Source organism: Lithobates pipiens, unplaced genomic scaffold (genome assembly GCF_037356315.1).
Source record: "Lithobates pipiens isolate NorthernLeopardFrog02 unplaced genomic scaffold, aLitPip1_a1.2 Scaffold_13, whole genome shotgun sequence".
In the NCBI taxonomy this organism is placed as follows: Eukaryota; Metazoa; Chordata; class Amphibia; order Anura; family Ranidae; genus Lithobates; species Lithobates pipiens.
This window is the reverse complement of record NW_027507718.1, coordinates 38,323,690-38,347,144: the sequence shown is the minus strand read 5'-3', so window position 1 is coordinate 38,347,144 and position 23,455 is coordinate 38,323,690. Positions and strand designations below refer to the sequence as shown.

Sequence of the window (23,455 nt, the reverse complement as noted above, 5' to 3'; positions counted from 1 at the left end):
AGTTGTGTCTCCAGAATAGCATGCATTTGGTGTGCAGGAGCTTAGTTTTAGGCTGTTGAAGCAGCATAGAGGCTGCGTTGGTTGCCCTATGTACTGTGCAGCATATTATACATGCTTACTTGCATAGGCACATGTTTGCATAGACACGTGCTTGCCTGCCTAAACACAAGCTTGCATAGGCACATGTTTGCAGAGGCGTGTGTTTGCATAGATGCAGGTTTTCCTAGGCACATGTTTGAATAGATGGATTTACATAAATGTGTATGCATGTTGCATAGATATACATGTTTGCATGGATACATGATTGTGTAAACGCATGTTGGCATAGATGCATGTTTGCGTAAACGCATTTTTGCATAAACACATGTTGCATAGATACATGTTTGCATCGATACGTGTTGCATAACATACAGTTTCTCAAAAAAGTGAGTACACCCCTCACATTTTTGTAAATATTTTATTATATCTTTTCATGTGACAACACTGAAGAAACACTTTGCTACAATGTAAAGTAGTGAGTGTACAGCTTGTATAATGCCCCGTACACACAGTCGGACTTTCCGATGACAAAATCTGTCTGATTTTTTCTGACAGATTTTGGACCAAACTTGTCTAGCATACACACGGTCACACAACGTTGTCGGAAAATCTGATCGTTCTGAACGCGGTGACATAGAACATGTGCGGCGGGACTATGAACGGGCCAGTAGCCAATAGCTTTCGTCTCGTAATTTATTCTGAGCATGCATGGCACTTTGTCCATCAGAATTGTCTACACACGATCGGAATTTAAACAATCGCATTTTGTTGTCGGAAAATTTTAGATCCAGCTCTCAAATTTTGTGTATAGGAAATTCCGACGGATAAAATCTGACGGAACAACAGGATCCGATCGCACATTTTCAGTCAGAAAGTCTGACCGCGTGTAAATTTGCTGCCCCCTCAAAATAACGCAACACGCACCATGTCTAATCTGCTGGCAAAACAAGTGAGTACACCCCTAAGGAAAAATGTCACAATTATCAATTTTTCCTCCCTGGTGCCATGTGACTCATTATTGTTACAAGCTCTCAGGTGTGAATGGGGCGCAGGCATGTTAAATTTGGTGTTATCGCTCTTACTCTCTCATACTGGTCACTGGAAGTTTAACATAGCACCTCATGGCAAAGAACTCTCTAAGGATCTGAAAAAAAGGAATTGTTCTACATAAAGATAGCTTAGGCTATAGGAAGATTGCCAAGACTCTGAAACTGAGCTGCTGTACAGTGGCCAAGACCATACAGCAGTTTAACAGGACAGGTTCCACTCAAAACAGGCCTCCCCATGGTCAACCAAAAAACTTGCATGCACGTGCTCAGCGTCATATCCAGAGGTTGTCTTTGGGAAATAGACATATGAGTGCTGCCAGTATTGCTGCAAAGGTTAAAGGGGTGGGGGGTCAGCCTGTCAGTGCTCAGACCATGTGCCGCACACTGCATCAAATTGGTCTGCATGGCTGTCATCCCAGAAGGAAGCCTCTTCTAAAGATGATGTACAAGAAAGCCTACAAACAGTTTGCGGAAGACAAGCAGACTAAGGACATGAATTACTGATCCTGTGGTCTGATGAGACCAAGATAAACTTATTTAGTTCAGATGGTGTCAAGCATGTGTGGTAGCAACAAGGTGAAAAGTACATAGACAAGTGTGTCTTGCTTACGGTCAAGCATGGTGGTGGGAGTGTCATAGTCTGGGGCTGCATGAGTGCTGCCAGCACTAGGGAGCTACAGTTCATTGAGGGAACTATGAATGCCAACATTTACTGTGACATACTGAAGCAAAGCATGATCCCCTCCCTTTGGCAACTGGGCCGCAGGGCAGTATTCCAACATAACCACCCCAAACATACCTCCAAGAGGACCACTGCCTTGCTAAAGAAGCTGAGGGTAAAGATGATGGACTGGCCAAGCATGTCTCCAGGCCTAAATCCTATTGAGCTTCTGTGGGGCATCCTCAAACAGAAGGTGGAGGAGCAAAATACCTGTGTCTCTGGTTTTGAAGGCCACTACATGGTCTTTGATTCATACATTCACAGGATTTTGCCAAATGGATATTAAAGCCATGGAGGACACTGCTTTGGCCACAGTATGTTACGGGCGGCAGAAAAGTCCTTCTCAGGTGGCAGTTTTTGTCATTGTGTCTCCCCTCCCCTGAGGGGGAATGCTTTATGACATCCCACATAGTAATTATTATGGCTGCTCTGTGTCCCGTGATGTACGAAAAATAAAATTTAATTTTTGCTACAGCTTACCTGTAAAATCCTTTTCTTGGAGTAAATCATGGGACACAGAGGTCCCTCCCCTGTTTTTTTGGGATATTTGTTGCTATGCTACAAAACTGAAGTACTTCCTGTGTAGAAGGGGTTATATAGGGGAGGGCTTCCTGTTTGATTGATCTGCCAGTGTGCATTCACCTATAGGTGGCATATAACCCACGCAGTAATTATTATGGCTGCTCTGTGTCCCTACTCTAAGAAAAGGATTTTACAGGTAAGCTGTTGGAAAAATCCAATCACGTCAAGCACCTTCTGCGATTCGCTCTGGATTCACTCTGGATCTCCGCAATGGTGTCAAAACAGCGACCTTTGAGCTGGATCTTTAAGAAGAAGGCGATGTCCGTAGAGCCAAATCTGGCTAGTAGGGTGGGTGCGGAAGTGAGATCATGTTGTTTCTGGCAAGAAACTCATGTTTGTTCTAACCTGCTGTCCACGATGAAATAGCAGACATGGTAATGCACGTGGTCAGAATAGCACCAGTTGCACGGCTCCTGATATACACAGGATAAAATCTTTTGGCACACTGACCAATGAAGGTTGGTGCTCCATGTGACTATGCGTACAGCCTTGTGCTTCCATCTGTTGGCGTGTTACAAAACTAGTCAATAGTCTTTTTGATACCACCTCTTATAACTTGGCATTAAGGCTGGATTCACACCTATGCATTTTTAGTGCATTTTGCAGATTTGCACTACAGAACATGTTCCATAGGAAACAATGTTAAATGGACTGTAGTGCAAATCTGAAAAATGCAAAAAGCACTAAAAATGCATAGGTGTGAATCCAGCCTAAGGGCTTTTCCATTTATAGGCAAATTCAAAGGATGAGGTGTCAGGAAAGCAGGACGTAATCTTTAGTTGGAGGGAATTCAAGGGTTTCTAAAGTTCCTTCAGTTGGCAGAAGCCAGAAAAGGCTTCCGGAAGTTGTTTATGTTTTATATCAGGTTTTTTAGGTCCTCGGGTGCTAAACAGTTTTTCAGGCTTACCTTATTTCATCTTGTTAAAGGTATCTATAACATCAGATGATTTTCAGATTATACTAATGTATTTGGAAAGGTTTGGCACTCGGAATGTCTATGGGCTCCTTGCAAGGTCAATCTGAAAAGAATATATTGCCAATAGCTAATTTTGGTATAGAATATCACTGGCAACTTGATTATTTGCAAAGTGCATAAATATTCATTAAACATTAACTAATAAATCACAATGTGTTATTTGTTATAAAAATAAAACTGGTGGTCAGACTGACGGGAACAGCTGGCTTTCACCTAATGTACATGTTCATTGTCAGACTTAATATGTACATAAACATAACTTTCAGATTGCATGATTGTTCTTTTTAATTTAATTTCAGAAAGGGAGGAATGGTGTCTGGTGAGACTGTACTAATCCTCATTTTGACATATCAATAATTAGCAAAGTCTTTGGATCACAGAGCCAAAAAAAAATCAATGATATGCTGCATTCCAAAAACCAAAGACCACAGCATTTCTGTAATACATTATGTATTGTGGGAGCCCAGAGTCCATGCAGGGATTGTGTATTGGTATTTAACCAAGTGTATTAAATGTCTTGACTTTGTATATGCTGGTGTTTATCCATTAAAACAATGTGATAAGCAATGCAGGGGGGAACTAGGTGTGGCTGTTCACTGATAGGATTATCAATGGTGCAAGCATCTAAGCAGCTATAGCTGTATCATGGGTGACAATGATGTAGTGATTTTACTGCAGAAGGAATAGCATTGTCACTTCAGCAAATTAAGTACATATTCAGTGTTTGTATTTGCAGGATCAACAGGTATTTACAGAATGTTCTAGGGGGTACTTAGAAAACAGAACCCAGTCTTACTGGTAGGGGAAGCCTACATAACATGTGATTTTATAGTTTGACCATAGTTGAACTCTAAAGGAATACATACACAAAGAGAAATAACAAATCTAGCATAAAGAGAAATAAAAAATCTAGCACGAAGAAGTCCTTTGCTGCTTACTAACAGTAAGCAACAATTTAGCACATACAATAGCCAAGTGAACCTTCCTATGCACTACATGGCACATTTATAGAGCTTTAAAGGAGTTGTAAAGTCTCAAGGTTTTTCACCTTAATGCATTCTATGCATTAAGGTGAAAATCCTTTTGTGGTGCAGCTGCCCCTCAGAGCCCCCATTTTACTTACCTGAACCGATCTTTCCAGCGACGAGAACAAGCCCAGCGGCTCCAGTCGCTGTCTTGGGTCCTCATTGGATAGATCGATAGCAGCAGAAGCCATTGGCTCCTGCTGCTTTCAGTCAAATCCAGTGGCACAGGAGCAGGGGGCAGGGCCAAGTCCTGCTGTCTGTGTCAATGGACACAGCAGCAGGACACGGGAGCGTGCACGCAAAAGTGCCGCCATGGAATGCGGTTCTCCCTGGGAGCACGTAATGCGGAGGAGTAGACTGGAGCACTAAACACAGAGTATAACATGTTTGTTATTAAAACAAAAAAGGAACATTTACAATCACTTTAAGCCCTACATAACACATGCTGAGCTGTTTATCAGCTGTAGACAAGAAGGAGGGCTGTTTCATAGAAAGAGGTGGCGGCCTGGAGCTGCGGCACAGGCAAGCATTCTTTTTAGGGGCAGCAGCAAAAGCAGCTAAAAACTGCATTGTATCTGGAGCGATACTGAGCACACTAAATTTACCTTTCACTTTTAAATGCAACACAGGGCTTTCTTGATATCAATTTAATATTTGTGCTGTGTGTGCAGCTATCCTTTACACAATCTTGCAGTAAATACAACACAGACACGGTACAGCAAGTGAATAAACTGCCCAATGTTCTCACAACTATAGCGCAGCTCTATTTACAATCTAGTAATTACGGTATTGTGTATATCTTGCAGGAGAGTTGCTGCTTTTTGGGGGTTCATATTTATAGCGCAGTTTTTTGCTTTATATTATAATGTTCTCACAACTGTCTTTTATTTCTTTCTTTTTTTCCTAATTTGCTTTTTGGGAGTTTTGCAAAATTACAAATAAAGAACACAACTGGTGTGAATACCCCAACGGAGTCATAAAAGAAAAAGTAAACAATGGGGGTTATTTACGAAAGGCAAATCCACTTTGCACTACAAGTGCAAAGTGCACTTGAAATTGCATTGAAAGTGCACTTGGAAGTTCAGTCACTGTAGATCTAAGGGGGACATGCAAGGAAAATAAAAAACAGCATTTTAGCTTGCACATGATTGGATAAAAAAATCAGCAGAGTTTCCCCTCATTTCAGATCTACCCCTCAGATTTACAGCGACTGCACTTCCAAGAGCACTTTTAGTGAAATTTCAAGCGCACTTTGCACTTGTAGTTTGCACTTGTAGTGCAAAGTGGATTTGCCTTTCGTAAATAACCCCCAATATTCCTTTTATTTCTACATAAACTAAGCTTTTTATAAATATCCCTTTAGTTTCATGACAAACATAGGTGTTGTCTTTTGGTTGGTTTACTAAAGGGTGTCACAACACCCATCCATGGTACCGCAGTAAATGCTGGCCTTGAATATTTTATAGTCTGTATTTCATGAATTGATGTACTAGTAGAAAATAGCACATTCAAGGTCTGACTGGGTACCTTTGCTTGTTCTTATTCACTAGCCAATACTCCAATGTAATACATGGTCAGTGTAGTCTAATTACGCATTTTGTGTAGCTGAAACATTTTCTTCCTCTAAAAAAATGTACGCCATCCATGTCAGATGCAGGTAATTTGCTAATGGGGATTACAGATAATCTTTTTTTTCTTCCATGAATGTAGCATTTGTGCTCAAAGCTTACAGGTTACAATATTTTGTCCTTCCAGTCATTTTTGTACCACTGCCTGTGTGTCTGTATTCTGCCCATAAGCCAAGCAGCAGGAATTTGAAAGTCAATGTGATTTTCTGAAGAGCCGTAATCCCAAAGAACCTTGTGACAAACAAAGCTGCTTTCAATTGATGCGTATGCCTGTATTGCGCAAGGCTTATTATATGCAATATAGCACAGAACAGTTTAACGCCTACGGCTTTGCACTACATGAACAAACATATGACCTTCGCTTGCAACCACAAAAAAGTGTTAAGTAAAAAAATATATATGTATGAAACTGTAGAAGAAAATATTTTCTTTGTATACTAAATGCAACAAGAGAGTATTTTGTATTAAATAGAGTTGTTATCTCATTGAAACAATTTCAGACAACTACTGCAGGTTATAAGACAGTTGTGTGTTGTACCATATGATATCCTGTTTCACAGAGTGAAAAAAGACTGACTGACATTTCTAAACTAAAAAAAATTGATAAATCTGCTCATAAACTAAAGCTATATACATTAAAACATTAGAACCCAACATCTAATTGAAGAACATGCATCACTAGATACCAGTACATATTTCTTTCTGGTTGACACTCCAGAGCCCCAGAAGTTCTCCACATGCCAAATGAAAGTAAATGAGCCACTTTAATCCAGTAAGGTTATCTTTTAAATTATTTCCCTCCATTCCTCCAAAGTTTTATACACAACTATCAAAGCTTCTGGCAAATACACACGGTACAGGGAGTTACACAACCACTGCTGCAAACTTTTCTGGCCAGTCTTGAAGTCTCATGCACATGTACAGACAAATGTTACATGATAGATGGAATATATAGGATTTTGTTAGTGCATGCATAGAAGACTTTGTGAGGAGCTGAAGGTTGTTTTTTAGCAGCAGCTGTGTGGTTACACAGCATGGATATGCCAAGAGCACAGACAGCTGAGTTGAGTACAAGACATTTTGGGGGGCAGGGGGGGGGGGGGGTGAAGTGATTTAATTTGAACATAGTGTCACATGCTGCTGATGGGGGGCCCATCCAGGACCGTAAGGCCAGGGGTCTGATGAAGGGGGGACCAAACTGCAGGCACAGGAACTGTTGGGGCCAGTATGCAGCCGCCGCTCACACAGTGTACAAAGCCCAGATGTATACTGGTCCCAACAGTTCCTGTGCCTGCATATTTGGTTCCCCCTTCATTGGACCCCTGGCCTTACAGTCCTGGATGGGCCCCCCACCAGCGGTGCTCCTGTGTTCTTTGTCCAATGGCTTTGTGCTGAGTTTCCCTAAGCCCGTTTCATCCATGCGTCTCCAGCCTCCAGGTACTGTCAGCTTTTTAATCCAAGTCGCTGCATGACCATCAGTTGACAGCTGTATGCCTGGGAGAACATTTTTTTATTTTTTTAACAGTAATAAAAAGTTTTTACTTTGCCTCTGAGGGTCCTATTTATGTCTGCTGATCAGCGCTGTTCACCCCTTTGATTATATCTTCTGTCCTCATTTGTCTATGAGTTTTGGACAGCAGCGGCCACAACTACATTTCATTTTTCTTTTTGACTTTTCACTTGGCCTCTGGTCTGTGCGCCTGGATTTTTGTTTTTAGTGTTCGATTCCCACATGGGTGTATCTTTTTCTACCTCTTCCTTTCTACATCAGTTTCAAGAGAAGCATTTTTTTAACTCCATATTCTAGGTGACACTTTAGTATTATAATACATGCTATGGGTAAAATATGTCAAAAGGTCAATCTGTTGTTAATCCTTATTGACATAGCTTTGGGTCCAGTGTTTAAAAAAACTAATGTAAAACAATGGCAGTAGTTCAAATTGTGTATATTGCCCAAATATACAACAGAATCTATTTCTCCATTGTATTAGAAGAAAAGAGAGATGTTCTCACAAGAAAACAAATGTTTTCTCATAAAAACAACAAATGTGTTTTATGTATGTCTGAAAAATCACCGAATGTATCACTTGCACAAAAAAGCACACCTGTAAAAGAAGCTGCCTATGTAAGGAAAAGCTGCTGCTTCTTTGTACACGTGGCTCTGTGGCTGTAAGCATTCAACTTTTTTTACAAATAGGCGTTTTTGTAAACGTGACCCTGTGGTCACTGGGTCACTTTAAAGGATAACTTTACAGAAGTAAAATTATCTCCCAAGTGGCCCTGTTACTATAAAAGGACTCTGGAGGATGTTCTGTGTGGATCTGCCATGATCTTAGACAAGTAAATGTAAGACCTTTGGGGAGTGGGGAATAATTTAAAGTATGTTTGTACAAAAGTACAGTTATCCTTTTCATTTCAATAGCATTTTCTTGGTGTATATACAGCGGGTAAAATAAGTATTGAACACATTGCCATTTTTCTAGGTAAATGTATTTCTAAAGGAGCTATTGACAGGAAATTTTCACCACATGTCGGTATCAACCTGTGCAATCATTGTATATAAAGAAACTAAAACAAATACGGTACGTTCAGAAATTATGTTATGTGTAATAAAAATGGAATGATACAAAAAAATATTGAACACGCTAACTGAAATTAATTTGAAGAGGAAGTAAGCCCTGATGGGTTTACTTCCTCTTTATTTCCCTGCAAAGGTAAGGCACAATGGGCTACTATGCATTGCATAGTAGCCCATTATGTGTCACATACCTGAAATCGAAGCCTGCGATGTCACTGCTGTCCCAACTGTCCTGGATGAAGAAACTAGTCACGTGTTATGCTCAGCTGTGATTCTTCCACACCGTTTTCAAATCTTGAAGGTTCTGTGGGCCTCTTCTATGAACTCTGATCTTTAGTTCTTTCCATAGATTCTCTATTGGATTCAAGTCAGGTGATTGGCTGGGCCAATTTTATCAAGAATGTCTTGGTACATTTTTCTATTCATCCTTCCTTCAATGATATGAAGTTTGCCAATGTTCCCACCTCCAAACTTCACTGTTGGTATGGGGGTGTTTTTGGGGTGATGTGCAGTCCCATTTGACCTCCAAACATGGTGTGTATTATGGCATCTAAAGAGTTCAATTTTGCTCTCATCTGACCAGACTATAATCTCCCAGTATAAAAAAGAAAAGCTGCACTTTTTATTTCTTTTTTATTTTTGTTTTGTGTATATCCCACAATAAGCTGCTGCTTATTATTTATATGTATCAAGCGCAGTTTTTTCCCCCTTTATAATCTCCCAGTATTTCCCAGGCTTGTCTAAATGTCTAAATGCAGTAAACTTTAAATGAGATTTAACATGCTTTTTCTTCAGCAATGGAGTCTTGCATGGTAAGCGTGCATACAGGCCATGGCAGTTGAGTGCATTGAAACAACTGTACCTGCTAATTCCAGGTTTTCTGAAGCTTTTCTGATAATTCTTTTCTCTCCTCCGAAATCTTGCGAGGAGCACCTGGTCGTGACCAGGTTAAGGTAAAATTATATTCTTTCTACTTCTGGATTAATGCCCAACAGTGATCACTGTAACATTCAGAAGTTTAGAAATCCTTTTGTAACCGATGCCATCAGTATGTTTTGCTACTATAAGGTTGCAAAGGCCTTCAGAGAGCTCTTTGCTTTTACCCATCATGAGATGTTTCTTGTGTGACATCTTGGTATTGAGATACCTTTGAGGCCATCAGTTGAGACTAAACCAGCTGATATTAATTTGCACTGACAGGATTGCATTCTAATTATTATTCAGCTGGTGTCTTAGCTTGTCATGCCTTTTTGCACCCCCCTTTCTTTATGTGTTCAATACTTTTTCAATGTGTCATTCCATTTTGTTACACATAACTTAATTTCTGAACTTATTTGTTTTGGTTTCTTTTTATGTATGGATTGCATGGGTTGTTCCCGACATGTGGTAAATAGAGAAAAATAGTGACACGTTCAATACTTTTTTTACCTGCTGTGTGAGTTATTACAAATAGTGAGGGTCTTCTTATACGAAAAGTTAGTTCTGACAAAAAGTACAGTTATTCTTTAGTGGTAAGTTTTAACCAATGCAACACTTTCGTTTGGATACAGTGGGAGGGATTTGAACTTCTGCCAGGTTTACAATGCTGCATGTTTTTCTGTTGAGGAGATTTTTCTATATAGTCTTTGCCCTCATAGTGGAGATTTTTCTTTTTGTACTGTCTGACACTGGTCATCTGAACAGAAATGCAGAGCTCCCAAATTTGTGAGAATAGAACGAAGGACACTTATTAGCAAAAGCATGTCAGCATAGGGCGCACCCCCTGTCGCGCCCCCTTAAAAGAGAATTATCCCAAAAAAATGATAAGTTAAACCCACATGTGCTTTTTTACCACTATTATTCCTTTATTCTACTTTTATACTTTGACATTTACAAACGCAGCCATTTAGAAACTGAATGAAAGGTTTAGCACTGGGAAACACTTTTTGAAAGATAAGTAGTGCATTTTATTTACAACTATATAGATCAGACCAAAATGAGGGACACATGAGGAGGGCAGCGGGACAAAGCAGGGACAGTTGGGAGCAATGGAAATGGAGACAGATGAATCACAGACAGAGGTTCTTAACATTGCCCACTCTGCTAGAGATTGTGTTTTTTACTGCTGCCTGTGACCCCATTGTTGGGAGTGCTCCTCACTTTCTGTTCTATGTAATGCTTATCAAAAGAGAAATCTTCCTTACTTCCTGCCCTGTCTGATGTCCTTTAGGTAGAAACACAGTATGGGGAGGTTCCCCAAATAAGGACACAGAAAGCAACAGGAAAATTGACACTGCCGTCAGAACTGTAACAGACAGTGATAGAAGCCCTGTAATGCAAAATACAGTATATTGCATTTGTTTTAGGTCCTGCCCTCCACTGGTCTTAAGTCTGTGATTTTACTTCTAGATTTTGTCTGTGATGCGAGTCTTTACACTTTATGGTCACCAGAGCCAGGAGATGTTACTTGCCTGGCAGGTGAAATAGTGTCTGAGTGGCCTTAAAGTGTATTTAAAACCATACCATTGCACATCAAATGCCTGTTGATTTTACTGATTTTACTGATTAAACTGATAACTTCCTGTGCTCTCTGCCTGTTTACAAAGAGGGGGTTTGTAAAGGAGGGGAGGAGATGGAGAGGCCTGAGTTCAACCTCTGTATTTACGGGCTATACTAAGCTAAGCATGGTAATAACTTCTCCGCAGTATGTGGAAACCTTGCAAAATATCTGAACAAATTAATGGGATGGGCAACTACATGGCAAATGAGATTTAATGTATAAAAATGTAAAATAATGCACTTGGGTGACAAAAATATGAATGCAATACATACACTGGGGGGGGGGGGGGGGACCTCTGGGGGAATCTAGGATGGAAAAGGACCTGGGGTCCGAGTATATGATAGGCTCAGCAATGGAATGCAATGCCAAGCTGCTGCTAACAAAGCAATCAGAATATTGGCATGCATTAAAGAGGGGGATCAACTCCAGAAAACGATAATTCTCCCACTCTACAAGACTCTGGTCTGGCCGCACCTAGAGTATGCTGTCCAGTCCTGGGTGCCAGTTCTCAGGAAAGATGTGCTGGAAATGGAGCGAGTACAAAGAAGGGTAACTAAGCTAATAAAGGGCCTGCAGGATATTAGTTATGAAGAAAGGTTGCGAGCACTGACCTTATTCTCTCTGGAGAAGAGACACTTGAGAGGGGATATGATTTCAGTTTATAAATACCATACAATTGGGGTAAAACTTTTTATCGAAAGGGAGTTTTACAAGACACGTGGCCACCCATTAAAATTAGAAGAAAAGAGGTTTAACCTTAAACTACATAGAGGGTTCTTTACTGTAAGAGTGGCAAGGATGTGGAATTCCCTTCCACAGGTCTCAGAGGGGAGCATCGATAGTTTCAAAAAACTATTAGATAAGCACCTGAATGACCACAACATACAGGGATATACAGTATAATGTAATACTGACATATAATCAAGCACATGGGTTGGACTTGATGGACTTGCGTTTTTTTTTAACCTCACCTACTATGTAACGATCATTTTGGATATTACTATTGTGTCCAATAAATGCATATCTAGAGCACTTTTGAATGTGCTGACTAGAGTATTGGACAACTTGCCCAATTTACTACTGTTATTTCAGTGTACATTGAAAGTTATAATTAATCTTAATTCTAATTAATCTGTGAGGCTTACTACACAGAAAATGCCATAAAAAGTAGGTAGTTGATCACAGAGCAGTAGGTGGCTTTAAACTCAAACTTAATTGGTTTATCTCTTAACCACTTTCAGACCGGACCAATTTGCTGGTCAAAGACCAGACCACTTTTTGCGATTCGGCACTGCGTCGCTTTAACTGACAATTGCACGGTCGTGCGACGTGGCTCCCAAACAAAATTGACGTCCTTTTTTTCCCACAAATAGAGCTTTCTTTTGGTGGTATTTGATCGCCCCTGCGGTTTTTATTTTTTGCGCTATAAACAAAAATAGAGCGACAATTTTGAAAAAAACGCATTATTTTTTACTTTTTGTTATAATAAATATCCCCCAAAAATATATAAAAAAAGTTTTTTTTCCCTCAGTTTAGGCCGATACGTATTCTTCTACATATTTTTGGTAAAAAAAATCGCAATAAGCGATTATTGATTGGTTTGCGCAAAAGTTATAGCGTTTACAAAATAGGGATAGTTTTATAGCATTTTTATTAATAATTTTTTATTATTTTATTTTTTTACTAGTAATGATGGCGATCTGCGATTTTTATTGTGACTGCGACATTGTGGGGGACCCATCAGACATTTTTGACACATTTTTGGGACCATTGTCATTTATACAGTAATCACTGCTATATAAATGCAGTGATTCCTGTGTAAATGACACTGGCAGTGAAAGGGTTAACCAGTGGGTGGCAGTGTAGGGGTTAAGTGTTCCTAGGGGTGTGTTACTAACTGTGGGGGGGTTGGGCTTTCATTTAGTGTACACTGATCTCTGCTCCAATCACATGGAGCAGATATCAGCGTCACTAGTTGCTAGGCAGAATGGAAAAATGTTGTTTACACAGCATTTCCTCCATTCGGCCGCTCCGTGAGACGATCGCGGGGATGCCCGCGGCGATCGAGTCCGCGGGTCCCGCGACCGGACTCACGGGGGTCCCGACCAGCGCGGGAGCGCGCCGCCGGCGGCGCGCTCCCGATGGCAGGGCGGCATTGAATATTGGACGTACCTGTACGCCAATATGCCTGCCCGTGCCATTCTGTCGACGTACATCGTCGTGCGCTGGTCGGGAAGTGGTTAATACTTCAAGGAACTATTAAGAGCAACTCTAGGTTTGGCTGTCAAGGGCTAAATCTTATTTTGGTGAAGAAACAAACTGTCACTGTCCTGGCTGTTTGTTTTTTGCCTTCAAATGATATTGCAGTTTGTGGGCTCTAGTGGTCACCAAGACAGGGTACATTTACCTGATGATTGCTGTTGCATTGGTGGTCACCAGGAGGCTCTGTAACACTGGAAATGTAGATGTTTGTGGAACAAGCAAAATGAGCAGGGCCATTTACTGTTAACGATGCAGCATTTTGGTTGTTACTGAGGCTTTCTATGAACCTGTGTAAAAGAAGCAGGTGGTGTTACCCATGGCAACCAGTCAGAAAGCTTCAGGTTGTGCGGTTTTAAAATCTTATAATTATCTAGCAGATTTTTTCAAGCAAATATCTCACATTCCCTTTTCTTCAGGGTTCTGATAAGTCTTTTGGTTGTAATGAGTTAGTTAATGAATCGGTCAATCGGTAGAGAAACATATAAACTGTAAGCCAGACAGATTTTCAAATTCTCTTTAGTTATCTATATTATTTTATTGTGCAGATTCCACTGGCTTATACCAGGTAGTTACACATTGTTCAGTTTCCTGTAGTACTGGGAGCATTCCCTAGACTGATTGGAGCTATTGTATTGTTTCAGAAGACAGTATGAGAGTAATATTTGGTTCTGTGATTCTGTGGATTTTTGGACTTGGCTGCTCCTCAGTGATTCCTTAGACTATTTAGTTACCAATAATTATCAAGCATCATGTGTTTTAACATCCAGATTGGTTTCATTTTTATTTTATAACTAATTTCTCCTTTTCAAAGCATAAAGCACCCTCTTTCACAATATATTCAGATTATATTAGTAGAGAACAATACTCATCGGCTAGTGTACTAAATATCTAAAATGATGCTATAAATTGCACTCACATATGTCTTTTGTCTTCCTACAGGTGCCTTGACCCAAGCCGTTCGTAATTTTGCAAAAAGCCTTGAAGGTTGGCTCTCTAGTGCCATGAGTAATATTCCACAGAGAATGATGCAAACCAAGGTGAGTGACTGTTTGTTCAGTAGACAAAAACATTCAATTTTTGATGTTGATTTCAGTAATTCAATAAATTGTCTTGACAGGTTGCTGCTGTAAGTGCCTTTGCTCAAACTCTGCGAAGATATACATCTCTCAATCACCTGGCGCAGGCAGCCCGTGCTGTGCTTCAGAACACATCTCAGATTAATCAGATGCTCAATGACCTCAACCGTGTTGACTTTGCCAATGTCCAGGTAAAGCAAAAATAGATGTTCAATGTAAAAAATGCTCCTTTAATGATTTGTATGGATTGTGTAAAATTTCACACAATTTACCTATTTTACTATTGTCAGCAAAGACGCATATGCCAGTATATAATTATTAAATTGGTTATAAAGTCAAATAACGTTTTACCTTAGTAGAACTATGGGCAAAACTTTTTTTTTCATTTCAGATAGAGTAAGGCTCGGTTCACACCAGACGCGGCACGACTTGCCGCGCCGCGACCTGCCGCGACCACAGCGGCGACTTGCAAAATGACTTCTGTATAGAAGTCAATGCAAGTCGCCCGAGGTTGCCGCAAAAGTAGTACAGGAACCTTTTTTCTAAGTCGGAGCGACTCGAGTCGCTCCTACTAGAACGGTTCCGTAGTACAGAACGGGGGCGACTTGTCAGGTCGTGGCGCGGCAAGTCGTGCCGCGTCTGGTGTGAACCGAGCCTAGGGGAGGGTAATAACCCCTGTCAGTTTTTTTTTTTCATCATCTATCGTGATTAAAACTGACAGGGGCTCTTATCCCTCTCCCTATCCAAAACAAAAAAAAATGTTGTCTTTAGTTATATAGTAATACTTCGGATTGCGAGTAACGCAGTTCGTGAGTGTTTCACAATACAAGCTATTATTTAAAAAAAATCCTGTCTCTTGTGTTGCCTTGCAAAACAAGCAGGATTTAAGCCTCTGCGGCATGCAGTACCGCATTTGACAATAGGTGCGGGGACACCGGTGACACATCGGAGCCACTTGGATTCACTCAGAAATACTCAGAAACACTCCATCGCCAAGTGCTTCCGAGCCTCTCCAAGACTTTCCGAGTGCATCCGAGTGGCACTGAACGGTCTCTGAGTATTTCTGAGTCTCTCCGGCGCCCCTCATCTCTGGCCACGTGCGGTACTGCATACAATAGAAGTCAATGTGGAATGAATTATCTTCATTTCCATTGGCTTCTATGGGGAAACTCGCTTTGATATGCGAGTGCTTTGGATTACACGCATTCTCCTGGAACGGATTATGCTCGTAATCCAAGGTTCCACTGTACTTTAATGCATTCCCTGCATTATGGTAAAAAATGTCCCAATAACTGTTCTTTCTCTCCCCACCCAACCCATTAGCTCTCTCTCAATCCAGAGCTGTGCCCAACTGGTCTCTCTGCTCACAGGACAGATTGCGAGCAGTGGAAGCCATTAGCTTCTGCTACTGTCAATCAAATCCTGTGAGGAGGGATCAGGGGAAGGCTCCAATGAAGCTGTGTGTGTCTATGGACTCACAAAGCCCAGCTCGAGAGCACACTAACATGTATACCCCTATAGCACATGGCTTGCTATGGGAGCACATGCCAAAGAGGAGGAGCAGACATCGCCAGTGGGGGACCCTAGAAAAGGAAGTAAAGGTTCGCTCTGTGCAATACTATTGAACAGAGCAGTTAACTAAAAACCTATTTTTTATTTTAGGAAAAAACATTTTTTTACAACCACTTTAGGTGGATTCTTTATATAAAACAAACGATTTTAAAAAATACAGTGATTTGAATATGAACTTGCCCAGACCTTCTTTTTAATTGTTCAATAAGCATTTCTAATGTTGCATTTTATACTGCATGATAAGAAAACAAAAGTAAGATTGGCCTTGTTTTAAACATTAAAGTGGTTGAAAATATTTACTTATACCCAGTGAAGTGACTAGCATCAGGTGATACAGAGAGAAGAAACAAATCCTCCTTCAGGACATAAGTTCTACCTGTTTATCTGCAGACCTCTCTCCTCTACAGTCTTCCAAAACAAACATTATACACAGCATTTCTCAGCTCTGAAAAGGAGGGGGCGGGGATCTGAAGTCTCACATTGCAGAGCTCAGTGAGAAGAGCTTTGAGCCCTGATTGGAGGAAAGGAACCCCCCCTCCTGTTATACCAATTATTTCTTGAAGTTGCTAAAAGCTGTCAGAAGGTACTCTTGCAGATAGCAGAGGAACAAGGCACCAGAGAGAAATCACACTCAGTGCTTTGGATAGGGACAAGTACACATTATCTACTTTGTTCAAATTTCAATTTCTGAAGTTTACAACCACTTCAAACAGCAATTTATTAAAAATCAATTATTCAATGACTGCAGCCTGTACAGACTCAATATTTGCCTCATGTCCACTAAGTACAAGGTCCCCTTTAAGTTTTTTCTAAGCCGAAAAACAAAAATGTAATATATTGCAGCAAACTATTCCTTAGATGGGGTGGCTACAAATTTTTTTTTTCACCTGTTGATTCTGTCAATAACATACTTCTGTCTTAGGGTGACAATGCTCCTCATTGTACTGCATCTATGGAGGGAGCCATAGCTGTTACTCTAGGGTGCTGTCCTGATTTGAACTACAATCACCTCCTCTTCTTATCACCATTATATAGTGGGGTGGTGCTCTGGTGCTTACAGGAGATAACTGAGAAGGCTGATAACATTGTGTGAGATTTCAGTTAAGGATCAACAAGCGGTAGAGATTTCAGACAGGATCAGCGGGTTATTTTTCTTTATGTGCAGAAAATGTATTTGTCATTACAAAGAATGCTGACAAATGCCGCCACTATATCTTAGAACTGGTAAGTTGTGATATATTACATTTTTGTTCCTGGGTTTAGATATACCGTATTTTACGGACCATAAGACGCACTTTTTTCCCCAGAAATGTGGGGGAAAATGTCCCTGCGTCTTATGGTCCGAATACTGAATGGCCACCCCCCCCCCCCTGTCTCCGCCATTTAACATACCAGGCCAGCGGTTGTCAGAGAGCACGTCCGCAGATGTAAGGCAGCCAGCGCCATCAGCTTGAGCTCACGGGTGGGGTCAGACTGGCTTGCGGCGGCATCTTTTCCAAGCAGCACTGCAGCAAGGGAAGGGGGCGGTCCTTGTTGAATCAGCCAGGAAGCTTTGTCCAGTGCGCGGAGGCACGCCCACACGTGTTGCTCCGTGCACTCAGCCTGTGTTTTGTCATATATCAGCTACTGTGCAACACTAATCCCCTGAATACATTACCGGTATATTAACCACTCGCCGCTGCACTGCTCCTGTCTAAATTCAACACTGCTCCTGTCTAAATGCAATGCACATTATACAATTATACATTATATAATGTATTCAATGCACATTCTACAAACCAATCTGCATGTTTTATTAAGCAGTGGCACTATACAAAGCAATGCACATATTTTATCAGACACTTATGATATACAAAGTGTGCATTGCTTTGTTCTCTTGTTGCTGAGTCGGCTGACTAATCAAGTGAGCCCTCATTGGTCCCTTTCAGTTCATAGCATTTGCACTGAAGCAGTGCTTCATTCTACAGTACAGTATACAGTAAAGTGAGCCCTCATTGGTCGTTTCCTCACTTCAAGTCCAAGTTAATAGCATTTGCAAGCAGTGCCTGCCCTGTATTCTATGGTACAGTAAATCAAAAAAGGCATTACTAAACACTGCCTCTGAATACTGGATATAAACACTGACCAGGTGCCAGCTCAGCCACCCACTGCCAGGGACCAGGTACCAACTCAGCCACCCACTGCCCGGACCAGGTACCGGCTCAGCCACTCACAGCAGGTAGCAGCTCAGCCACCCACAGCAGGGACCAGGTGCCAGCTCAGCCACCCACAGCAGGGACCAGGTACCAGTTCAGCCACCCACAGCAGGGACCAGGTACCAGCTCAGCCACAAACAGCAGGGACCAGGTACCAGCTCAGCCACCCACAGCAGGGACCAGGTACCAGCTCAGCCACCCACAGTAGGGACCAGGTACCAGCTCAGCCACCCACAGCAGGGACCAGGTGCCAGCTCAGCCACCCAAAGCAGGGACCAGGTGCCAGCTCAGCCACCCACAGCAGGGACCAGTACTGGCTCAGCCACCCACAGCAGGGACCAGGTGCCAGCTCAGCCACCCACAGCAGGGACCAGGTGCCAGCTAAACCAGCCACAGTTGGGCCAGGTGCTAAAGCAGAAAGGATGATGAAGCAGAAAAGACTAGCATATAAAATTCCTTTTAAACTGGAGGTAGTAAAATATGCTAAGGAACATGAAAACAGAGCAGCGAAGAGACATTTTGGGTCGCCTCAAACTGAAAAAATGATAAGAGAGTGAAGGAAACAGGAGGATCAGCTGCAAAAAGCAAATAAAAGTAAGCACACTTTTCGCGGGCATGCTGCAAAGTGGCCACAGTTAGAAGTGGCCATGAAAGAATGGATCACACATCATCGGAATAATGGCTTCTCAGTCTCTACAAAAATGATAATCTATGAAGCCAAACGCCTTCCTGTAGAGAAAGGCATTCAGGATTTTACTGGATCATCAGCGTGGTGCTACAGATTTATGAGGCGATGTGACCTTGTTATGCGCACCAAAACTAGAATTGCGCAAAAAATGCCCAAAAAATATGAATCTAGGATTCTGTCTTTTCATAAATTTGTGATTGATGCTAGAAAGAAAAATGGTTTTGAAATTGGCCAGATTGGGAATATGGATGAAGTCCTGCTTACCTTTGATGTGCCATCTAATAGGATCTTTTGATTTGAAAGGTGCCAAAACCATAACTGTGAAAACCTCAGGACATGAGAAAACCCATTACACGGTTGCGTTGTCCTGCTGTGCAGACGGCACCAAATTGCTGCCCATGCTAATTTTCAAAAGGAAAACATTTCCAAAAGAAGTGATTCCACAAGGAGTTGTTGTACATGTTCATGACAAAGGATGGATGGACGAAAATGGAATGAGAGTATGGGTTGAAAAAGTGTGGTCCAAATGTCCTTGAGGGCTTCTGAAAAAACCTGCCTTATTAGCGCTTGACCAGTTTAGAGCACATATTAGCGAAACTACAAAATAGTGCTTTAAAGAAGTGAAGACCCATCTAGCTGTAATTCCTGGGGGTCTTACTAGCCAGTTGCAACCTCTTGACGTTTCCATCAACAAACCATTTAACGTTTTTATGCGAGAAGAGTGGAACAAATGGATGGCTGCTGGTAATCCTGATCTGACACCTACTGGACAAATGAAGAGGCCCACTATCACTTAAGTTTGTGAATGGGTGAAAACATCATGGCACTCAGTGAAGGAGGAGATTGTTGTACAGTCATTCAAAAATGTGGCATTAGCAATGCCTTAGATGGAACTGAAGATTGTATAGTATATGAAGATAGCGAAGAAAGTGATGTCAGTGATTGTGAGCAGCTGAGCTTAATAAATTCTGACACTAGCGATGATGAGTTCTTGAAGTTCCCAGAAAACTAGAAGTACTTGAACCTTAAACTCTCTCCTCATTTGTTAATGACAGTGATGATGGTCCTTAAAGGGGTTGTAAAGGTAAATGTTTTTTCACCTTAATGCATTCTATGCATTAAGGTGAAAAAACATCTGACAGTGCCTGCGCCCCCAGCCCCCCCGGTTTACTTACCTCACCCCTCGAAAGTCCCGCGCTCGTCCTCGACTTCCTCTTCACCACTCAGCCTGGCCGCTGATTGGCTGGAGTGGATGGATGGAAAGCAGCGCAGCCATTGGCTCGCGCTGCTGTCAATCACATCCACTGACGCGGAGCGCCGGGGGCGGGGCCGTGTGATACAGCGAGCGGCTATAGCCGCCGGCTGTATCACCGGAGCGTGCCCGCAGATGCTTCTCACCATGCGAGGGAGCTCGCATGAATGTGAGAAGCACCTGCAGGAGGAAGCAGAGACAGCCGCCGAGGGACCCCAGAAGAGCAGGTTCGGGGCCACTCTGTGCAAAACGAGCTGCACAGTGGAGGTAAGTATAACATGTTTGTTATTTAAAAAAAAAAAAAAAATTTAACTTTACAATCCCTTTAATGCCATTGTTGACTGATGTTCACTTTACGTGGTTAAAATATTATTCTGTTATACTTTATTAAATATTTCAGTACACCATTTGGGTCAGAATATTTTTTTTCTTGTTCTCCTCCTCTAAAATCTAGATGCATCTTATGGTCAGGTGCGTCTTACGATCCTGAAAAATACGGTGTCTTAATTCCATTTGTTTTTTGTTTTGTTTTTTGTGTTTTGGATACAGTAGGCTAAAGTTTCCCCATTTATTTTGTTTACTGTCTGTGTCTTGAGGTAATTTCCCTTTACTTGCTAGCCAGACGCAGAACAGATAGTAAGAAGAAATCTCTTTAAAGTAAAGAGAAATCCCCTCTTGTCACTGCAATACATGTGCTTGCTGGATTTCCCCTCACTATTTATCCCAATGACAGCTGTTATCAACAGAAATGAAGATGGGTGAATTAACCCAGTAGAGAAGAAGCAGACATTAAAACCTGACAAAAGTTTCTACTTTCCACTTTCTACTACCTTAAAAAAATGACTTTAATATATTTGGCTGATATATGACTGGTTGCCTATACTTTACCTCTGCTTTTTATTTTCCTTCATTTTAAATAAATCTTTCATTAATTAAGTCAATAAATTACCGTATTTATCGGGGTATAACACGCACCGGCGTATAACACGCACCCCAAGTTTAGGAGGGCATTTTAAGGAAAAAAGTTTTAGGAGGGAAGTTTAAGGAAAAAAAAAACTTACATTTAAATGCCATTCAATGCAGCCTTATCAGTGTGCATCTGCAGCCTTGTCCATCATTGCAGAATGATCAGTGTCATTTGCAGCTTGCCCCACGCTGTTTGCAGCTTTGCAGTGTCATTTGCAGCTTGGCCATGTTTAAATTTCCCGCCGCCGAGACAGACCGAGCGAGCGCCGCCGAAAAAGACCGAGCCGACTTGCTCGGCTCCGCTCGTAGTCCCGCCTCCCTGCTGTTTCTCTAGCGAGCGCTGCCGAAAAAGACCGAGCCGTCTGTACTGTGTATTCGGCTGGGCTCCGCGGGACTGCAAGCCGAGCCGAGCCGAGTACACAGTACAGTCGGCTCGGTCTTTTTCGGCAGCGCTCGCTAGAGAAACAGCAGGGAGGCGGGACTACGAGCGGAGCCGAGCAATCAGCTCGGTATTTTTCGGCAGCACTCTGTATTTTTCGGCGCCGCTCGGTATTTTTCGGCCGCGCACGGTATTTTTGACTCGCAGACAGTGGGGATCGGCGTATAACACGCACCCACGACTTTCCCCCGATTTTAAGGGGGAAAAAGTGCGTGTTATACGCCGATAAATACGGTATGTCTAGTAAAACTAGACTACAATACCTGGTCAATACTTAATAAAGTAATTTAGGATCTACTGATTTCTTGAAGTTTAATGTAATGGTGTGATGGTTTTTGACAGGAGCAGGCTTCTTGGGTGTGCCAGTGTGATGATAATATGGTGCAGAGATTAGAAACAGACTTCAAGATGACTCTTCAGCAGCAAAGCACTTTGGAGCAGTGGGCTGCTTGGCTGGACAATGTGGTGACGCAAGCATTGAAACCTTATGAAGGGAGGCCCAGCTTTCCAAAGGCAGCACGACAGTTCCTCCTAAAATGGTCATTTTACAGGTAAAATTAAATGTAAATATGTAATGTGTGTGTGTTTTTTTTAGCTATATTGTTTTATATATAAAAAACATTTTTTTAAAGTTATAAATAGTTCTATTGCTGTGGTATTACAAAAGCAGGCAAAAGGCCAAACTGAAAATCTCACCTAAAGTGGTACCCTGCAACAGGGATATGCATTTGTTCAAAACTCGCCTCCAAAAGTTAGTTAAACGCTATAAATAATTTCTGTTGCTGTGGTATTACAGAAACAGGCAAGAGCCAAAGTCAAAATCTCACCCACAGTGATGCCCTACAACAGAGATGAGAGATGTGCTGTTCTGTGGCATGCCATTGACGCTATCTACTAGTTACCAGTGAAGAAGTCTAGTGCTGTTATGTGATATGTCCCTGGCTACCATGCTTTGCATTAACTCCTAATAACAGTGGTGGATAATGGGGAATCAACACCTCAGTTAAGCGGACTCCTGATCCAATAGGAGCATTGAGTTTTATTCATCTTTTTCTGTTTGTGCGCTGCCTTAAATTGGTGCTGGGAAATATTCTGTATTTCTGCTTTAAAATGGGGGTTCATAGCATTCTTGTCACTTCTTGGTGCATAGCAGTATCCCTTAGTGAACTGAACTACCTGTTCACTAGGAATGTTCTGAATCCAGTAGTAACATATGAGTAAAACTGGCCATATACTCATTGAAATGCATTCAGTTCAGCAGGGACCTGACAAATTTCAATTGGTGTGTAAATGCTGGAAAACTGTTGTCAATCAAGGACTGCATCTGCTGATTATTGTATTCTGACAGCTTTCCTCCATCTACTTTGCTTGTGTAGATGGAATCTTCTGTTTTTCTTTTGTTCAGCCCGCTATGGTCAGCTAGCCATCTATGGACAGCTTTAAACTTTATGTAAGGCCCTATCCAGGACAAAAACCTGTTTAACGTTAATCTACTCTTCCAAAAAGCAAATACCTCTCCTCTGCTGCCCTGCTGCTCAATCCAGCCACCAGGATCAAAGAAAATACACAATACGTCCAAGTATGGAGGAGCATGTAACTTCATATGCTAGCACTGGTCTCAATCAGCATGCAACAACACTGTTGCAGTGAGGAGAAATCAAAGTGTAAGCTACAACTGAGTAGATTACACAGGGTGGCAACTTCTGCTATTAGTAGCCTAATATAGCTTTGGGGGAGTGAAGGAAATATGAGCATGTCATTCTGGGATAGAGGGATTAAAGCAGGGGTCAGCAATTAGTAGATCCGGTTCTACCAGTAGATCATGGCCAGGTGACTGGTAGATCGCAGTCTGGGCTTGCTGACCCTCC

At 41.7% G+C, this 23,455-nt stretch overlaps 1 protein-coding gene across 4 annotated transcripts in view; it reads left to right on the top strand.

The window, feature by feature from the left end:
• RFX3 (regulatory factor X3) overlaps positions 1–23,455 on the top strand; it is a 456,270-nt gene that overhangs the window by 411,636 nt on the left and 21,179 nt on the right. For all 4 annotated transcript variants that reach the window (XM_077475023.1, XM_077475024.1, XM_077475022.1 and 1 more), the window contains 3 exons: positions 14,339–14,436; positions 14,517–14,666; positions 21,930–22,138. In XM_077475023.1, coding sequence (XP_077331149.1) covers positions 14,339–14,436; positions 14,517–14,666; positions 21,930–22,138 — 457 coding nt within the window. The remainder of the gene's footprint in view (positions 1–14,338; positions 14,437–14,516; positions 14,667–21,929; positions 22,139–23,455) is intronic.